The sequence below is a fragment of the Trichechus manatus genome, unplaced genomic scaffold (genome assembly GCF_000243295.1).
Source record: "Trichechus manatus latirostris isolate Lorelei unplaced genomic scaffold, TriManLat1.0 scaffold00073, whole genome shotgun sequence".
NCBI lineage: Eukaryota > Metazoa > Chordata > Mammalia > Sirenia > Trichechidae > Trichechus > Trichechus manatus.
Genome location: NW_004444009.1, coordinates 2,330,649 through 2,338,143, shown reverse-complemented (window position 1 = coordinate 2,338,143; position 7,495 = coordinate 2,330,649). Strand labels below are relative to the sequence as shown.

Below are 7,495 nucleotides of genomic sequence, written 5' to 3'. Positions count from 1 at the left end.
TTACTGATCATCTACTATGTGCAAGGCATATCTTACTGTTTCTCTGTTTGTATGTCTCAAAGTCCTAGAGACACCTTTTAGGTCTTTGAAAATGTGCTGAGTACTAGATGAAATGTTTCTAATTGTAGTTATTATTTCTGTGTAAGTATGTAAGATAGTGATAGCAACTCAGGATAAAAATAGTTTGGCAGAAAGGTGAGGGGTACCTGTTTTCAAGTAGGAAGCTCATAGACAAATTATAAACTCATTTAGGGTGTGAGGCTCAGTTAAGATTTCAGGGTGAGAAAGAACTTCAAAAACTTAAAAACATTATACAAATGCAAGCTGTAATGATAATGATCATGAATTCATGTGGACACCATATCAGCTTCTGCATAATATCTGCACTAGAATGTCAACCCTTCTCAAGCCTCAAACCTCACTCATCTCTTTGACCCTCAGTCTCTAGAGATGATCTATTCTCCTACTCTCCCAAGTTGGCCAAGGCCATCTGAACTCCCTCAATTTTTTTGTCAGGTGTGCATGTCTTTTTTTTTCTTTTTGTTTTCAGTTTAACAAGTGTTTATTAAGGAGCCCTAGTGGCACAATGGTTACACGCCTGTCTGCTAACTGAAAGGTCAGAGATTCAAACCCACCAGCTGCTCTGAGGGACAAAAGACCTGGCAATCTGCTCCCATAAAGATTACAGCCTAAGAAACCCTATAGGGCAGTTCTGCTCTGTCCTATAGAGTCAGAATCAACTTGACGGCACACAACAACACCAACAAGTGTTTATTAAGATACAGAGATGAGACAAAGTCTCAGGGAATCTATCAGAAAAGATTTGAAAGCAAATACAATACCACACTGAGAACTGTGCAATTATGGGCATGTATATAAAAAAAGCAACAGTATAGAGACTTAATTCTGCTGTCACAAAAGCCTTCACAGAGGTGACGATCGATGCCTTAGTGAGTTTTGAAGGATATATAGGAGTTCACTAGGAGGGAAAAAGATGGCAGATGTTTATCATAGAAGGAAGAACATGAGCAAAATTCTGGAGATCTGACATAGCATCATATGCTTCTCGAGGCAGTGTGGATTCAGGGTTTGGCTTCCAGCGGTGCCTGTAACCATTTTACACAGCTCTCTAAACTTCAGTTTCTTCATTTAATACATAAAATAATTCCTGTCTCACAGGATTGTTAGGAGAATTAAACAAGAATGTTGCAGATATATTTCCCCCACTACACTAGGATCTCCATTAAGTCTCCTAGTGCTTAACAGAATTCCTGATATTTAATAAATCCTTAGTATGTATTGATTGAATAAACTAGCCTTTCTGCCTTTGGCTTACCTCATTTCGCTTTATTTTATTTAATGCTTTCTTCCAGAGTGGTCATTTGCAAACACAAATCTGATCATATTGTTCTCTAGCTTAAAATCCTTCAACTGCTCTCAACCTTCAGGATAAAATTTAAGCTCCTTATTATGGTAGACAAAGCTGGCATAATCAGACCCCTATCCCCCAGTTCAACTTACCTCTCACTAGTCTTCCCCAGACGCTCTGTTCTAGTTATATAGAACTACTTGTAGTTCTTGAAATATGCCCTTCCCTGTGCCTCACCTTCAAGGTTTCTCCTTTTGCATAGAACATTTCCCTTCCCCACTCACTTCCTACTCCATTTCATCTAACTTCTATTCATTCTTCAAGACTCAGCTCAGATTTCACCTCCTCCAGGAAACCTTCAATGACACCTTGCTCTTTTAGTCCTTAATAGATGACCATCCTATATGTCCCCAGAGCACCCCATGCTAACTTGTATCAGATAACTTATTATAATTGTGTGGTGTGTTCCTTGATGAGAGGAACTGGGTCTTTAATCTCTGTAACCTTAGTGCTTAACACGGTGTCTGGCATGTAACAGGTGTTCAATAAATATTTGCTGAATAAGTGAATCCATGTCTTTTGCTTGTCACTATTTTTCCACTTCATTGTTCTGTTTATACCTTGTTAGGTCCCTGACTGCCACGAAGTAAGTTCTGTTCATGGATACCACCAAAGAATGAAGCCTGAAAAGAAAGTCTTTGGTTGTAGGGGCCATAAAGTCTTGGAAATGGTGAAGACTCTATGTTAAGCCCTTAAAAAGAACAGTGTGGCTGTTGTACGATCTCGTAGGCTCAAGAACAGACAAAAGACAAGTAACAGATGGAGCACCAAAGGCACTTACTTGTCCCTCTCGGCCAGGGCCTCAGTGTATTGGTTGTGCTTGACCTGGTCTCCAGGTGCATCTTCCCTGTCCTTAGTGACGCCCTTCAGTTTCTCTGAGAGCTCCAGGTTACACTCTTTCTCTGCTTCCACCAGAGCTGCCATCCGTGCAGCTTCGTTCTTTGCTAGCCTGGATTCCTGCAAAGCAAATGAACACTGAGAGGCTGCTAAGTCCCCATCTAGATTAGGAGCCCTAAGGTCCAGGGACAACTGATGAGTTTGGGAAGGAAAATAGGGAGAGAAAAGGTGGATGGCAGCAGGCAGGGAGGTAGGGAAAGAGGTAAAAGAGGGCCCCTAGCCCTGGTCCTTTGAACTCCTACTCACCTCTTGCAGAATCTGGATCTTATTCTCTAAGAGCTCGTAAACATGCTCTGTCTCCTGCTGTCTCTCCTCAAACTGGCGCCGGAGCTCAGCTTCATTACGGCTGTTTAGATTTTCCACATCAGCCCTAAAACCGTAGAGTGTTAGCCAGTCAGAGCCAGACATAGTATGGTATAAAGTAGCAAGTGGACCCAATAAGGTTGTTTTAGTAACTCAGGGTCACATTGATGAGAAGAAAAAGGAAGCCTTTTATCATCTGTAATTACTGGCTGCTAACCAGAAGATAGGCAGTTTGAATCCACTAGCCACTCCTTGGAAACCCTATGAGGCAGTTCTACTTTGTCCTATAGAGTTGCTATGAGTTGGAATCGACTGGATAGCAATGGGTTTGGCTTTTTGGTTTGAATTATCTGTGGAATCCCTCTTTCCAACCTCTTCAGGTAATCTTTTAGTAACTCCAATTTTTTGTTGTTTGCCAATCAGAATATATTGGACTCCCTAAAAAAAGACCACATTTACTGGTCTTACAGAGACTGGAGAAACCCCAAGAGTATGGCCCTGGACACCCTTTTAACTTAGTACTGAAGTTACACTTGTGGTTCACCCTTCAGCTAAAGATTAGACAGACCATAAAACAAACGAGACTAAATGGGCATACCAGCCCAGGAGCAAGGGCAGGAAGTCAGGAGGAGACAGGAAAGCTGGTAATGGGGAACCCAAGCTCGAGAAGGAGAGTGTTGACATGATGTGGGGTTGGCAACCAATGTTACAAAAGAATATGTGTATTAATTGTTTAATGAGAAAGTAGTTTGCTCTGTAAACCTTCGTCTAATGTGCAATTAAAAAAAAAAGAATATATCGGACACCCTAGGGGCTTCATTATTGCTACAGCTTGAAGAGGAAGAGTTTTCATTTGTAAGGCAGGTAATTCATCAAGTGGTTGAGAACTCAGCATCTTCAATGGACTCTTCAATTTAGACTGCTTTTCCAAAGTGCTTTGCTAGTCCCTTGCCTTTTTTACTATTTGACTTTAAAGTGTCCCTTCCATTTATGTTGCTGGGACAGGATATCCATTTGGATACTCACAGAAATACTCACCTCCTTTACAGTAAGTAATAATAGCATATAGTCCTGCATCTGGGTTATCTACCCAGAGTTCTACAGCTTTCCCCTGGTCCTATGTAGAGAACAGACATTTCATCTCTGGAAGCTCATGGTTCTGGCTGCACCTTGCTTCTCTGGTGTCCCTAGGAATGAATGTCCAAGCACTAGCATGGAGGGGGTCAGGTGTCACCAACTTATTTATAGCTAAGAACAGCTGCCCTTGGATGTCTGAGGATTAGAAAATTTTGGGCAGTATCAGGAGCTGAATGATCTTAATTCTGGTTTGATTGTATTGCTGTTTCAAGCTGTTTGTTGGAAACCACAGACCATCTTCTTATTGTCAGGACAGAGAACAATACTGAACATCTGTAGGCTCGGGATAAATCAAAGCTGCTCTATCTAAGCCCAGTGGGACTTTAAAATTTGGCTCAGGAGGTTGTGTCCATGGAGACCAAATGGGGCTTCCCTAAAGATTATAGGATTTTTTGGTTGACAGCGGACACTATTCAGTCCCATCCCAGAGGCTCCTATATTTATCTTGAGCTCCCTTGTTATTATACAGCCTTTTGGGAGTAGGAGGGTCTTGCTTAAGGGAATAACCCAAGAATGCTAAATCGGCAGACCTTAGGAATAGACTTTGACTCCATAGTCAACTCCATATTCCCTGATAAGTGCAATAAATAACAGCTAGCTAGAATCTCTAGAGAATGAGGATTACTGATTTTTAGGATAACTCAGTTAACTAGGAACCCATGATTTAAGAGGCTACAGCTGTTGTGACGTCAAAAGAGCCTTGAACTTGATATCAGAAGGTGTGGGCTCTGCCACTTACTTGAGAAGATTTTAACTCTCTGTATCTTAGTTTTCTCATTTGTAACATTTTAACAACACAAAAATATATAAAGAAAAAAATGAGTCTCCACTCCCCTCACACAAACTCCAATCTCACTCCCTTAATGTAAACAAGATTAAAGAGTTTGGTGTATAACCTGTAATTTTCTTTCTATGCATAATCAAGCAAACCCCTACACACATAGAAATGATTGTCTTGACCATAAGGGACTTATACTATAAACATCACCCAGCACTTCTCCCCCTTATGTATTCTATCAAGGACTTCCTGCCAGGACATGAATATAGAGCTTTCTTTTTAATAACTGCATAGTATTCCACAGTATAGGCATACCAAAATTTATTCAATCAGTGCCCTATTGATAAGTTGTTTCTAGCTTTTTGCCATTACAAATAATGATGCAGTAAATATCCTTATACATGTATCCTTTTACGCTAGTGCTTTTCTTTACAAGGGATAGATTCCTCCTAGGGATTATCTGATCAAAGACCGTGTTTATTTTTAACTTTAATAGGCAGCTCCACATACCAAAAAGGGGTCACTATTCGCTCTCTCACTAGCAGTGTATAAGTACCATTATCCCCAAATTCTATGTCAGTCTTTGATGTTATTAGCTGATTGATTGATAATCCCTGATAAAGCTTATTTGCATTTGTCACTTTCTACTAAAAGTATTACAGTTAATTGTGTTTCCTGGTTAGTTGAATGCTGTTTAATAGGAAGTTTACAGTCTTAGGTGTGGTGCATATAACAATCGTTGGCAAGATCTATCTGATTTAGTAACAGAGAACCCAAGGGAAAGAAAACCAAAACCCATTGTTGTAGAGTCTATTCTGACTCATACCAACCCTATAGGACAGAGTAGAACTGCCCTATAGAGTTTCCGAGGCTGAAATCTTTACGGAAGCAGACAGCCCCATCTTTCTCCTGTGGAGTGGCTTTTGGTTAGCAGCTGAGTGCTTAACCATTGCAGCACCAGGGCTCCTTAAAGGAAAGAAGGTACGTGAAAATCTATTGTTTCAGTTCCTGGTTGACATAACATTCAAATGCCATAAGAGTGGTTAAGAAAGACACTCAGCTAAATTCTTCTTGGAATTTGGTTCCAAATCTATTGCTCTCAGATTAGTGAGCCACTCTTTGAAAAAGGGTCAGAGCTCATCTAGCTCAAATTCAACTCACCATGTTTTATCCAGATCTTGTTTCTTGTCCTGGAGTTCTCGTTTCAGGCTCTCTACTTCAACCTTCAGCTCAATATTCTGAAAAGCACATAGGTATTAATCATTATTAACTGCACAGGCCCTGAATCCTGGAACCAGGTTCCTATCTGAGTTTTGCCTTGGTCGACAGCCTCTCATCTCATCCCAGCCCTCTTCATGGCCCTTGACAGATATGGGCACTCAGCCAAATCAGCAACCAGTCAAGCACAAATGAACTGTACAGCTTCAGGATTTCTCCTGAACTACTTATCCAGTCTCCCAACCTGTTCTTGGCTGTCCCTAGATCATGAACTCACTAATTCCAGCATATCATGAATCACTGCATCTAGTTTTGAGCATTCTGATCTGACTGGGTTGTCATGCTAAATATCAAGAAATACTATTTACATGGAAGAAACGACAAATTGAACTGAATGTATACCGATCCCAGGGTACAATCTAAAAAGTACTTGCTAACTCTCAAAAGCATTTAGGGACACAGTTTATGTTAAAACAATATTTCTTACTAATAACAATATTTCTTACTAATACTGAAGACCAAATTGCTATATAAGTATATTTTAAACATACTTTTTTATATAAAGAAATACATCGTGAATATTTTCAAAAACAATACTTTGCCTTTATCATAAAGTTGGATTTTCAGAAACTGGATTTGCTTAAGGTGAAAGGTCTCTAATGGTAAATCTATGCAGGGACCAATTAATTTTTATTGAGGTGAGGCAGCAACAGATAAGATTTGACGAATAGAAGAAGGAAATAAATATGTTCCAAATGAAGCAAAGTATGAACAAAGATGTGGTGAGATGACTGGGCATTAAGTGTTCAGTGCTTGGTGTGTGGTAAGGAATGGTGGGAAATCAATACAGAAAATAGTTTTCAAGTAGCTTGTGGTCATGCTAAGAAGACTGGATAGTAATCAGTGGAGAACAAGGAATCATCTGAGAGTGTTAGCTAAAACATCACCATGACCAGACCTGGGTTGAGAAAAGAATGGATTAGTTAGGAGGCAACTGACCAGAATAGGGATGAGACTGTGTGAGGGCAAAGAAGTACAGAGAGAAAGACTAAAAATACATTTCAGAGGCAAAATCCATACAGCTTGCTAACTTTTGAGAGATGCAGTTCAAACTAGAGGGAGGAGCAAAAATGATGCTAAGATTCATAGCATGTTGGTGGTGATACATACTATTAATGAAATTAGGGAACAGAAAAGGATGAGTGGGTTTGTAAGGAAATCTCAAGAGGAGTCTATAAATATTAATTGAAGGATTACTATATTTCAGACTCAGAGCTGAGTGTACAAAGATGAATGAGTCCTTTTGCTGATGAAGTCCATGTCATAGTATTAAGCAGGTTGAATTCTATTAATCAAAAAGAGAAGAAGACTTGGAGAATTCCGGAAAAATGGCACTCTAGGCAGAAGCACCATGCCGTCCCTCAACAGCAAAGATCCGAAAAACTAAGCCGAACAGAGAAAACAACAATCCTGAAACCCTAAAACATCAAATGAAGAGATAAAGGACTCATCCAAGCACCAAATGGAGTGAGAAAACTGACGGAGAATGGAGAGCAAGGAGAGATTCATGCAGAGGTCCCCTACCAGCTAACACAGCGCGGATCCGCCATCTTGGACTCATATCGGAGACCAGCAAACAGGGGGTATGAGAAAGCAGCTTCACAGAGCTTCAAGTGGGAGACAAAACAACCGGTAATTTGCAATATACGCTTTCCCACCCCCCACCCTTCTTC

General features: G+C 40.3%; 1 protein-coding gene across 2 annotated transcripts in view; it reads right to left on the bottom strand.

The window, feature by feature from the left end:
* Window positions 1–2,163: 2,163 nt before the first annotated feature.
* Window positions 2,164–7,495, bottom strand: part of LOC111818970 (myomegalin-like) — a 157,579-nt gene continuing 152,247 nt past the window's right edge. For both annotated transcript variants that reach the window (XM_012556661.2, XM_004380336.3), the window contains 3 exons: window positions 5,706–5,782; window positions 2,573–2,696; window positions 2,164–2,386 (listed from right to left, as the gene is read on the bottom strand). In XM_012556661.2, coding sequence (XP_012412115.1) covers window positions 2,207–2,386; window positions 2,573–2,696; window positions 5,706–5,782 — 381 coding nt within the window. In that variant the 3' untranslated portion in view covers window positions 2,164–2,206. The remainder of the gene's footprint in view (window positions 2,387–2,572; window positions 2,697–5,705; window positions 5,783–7,495) is intronic.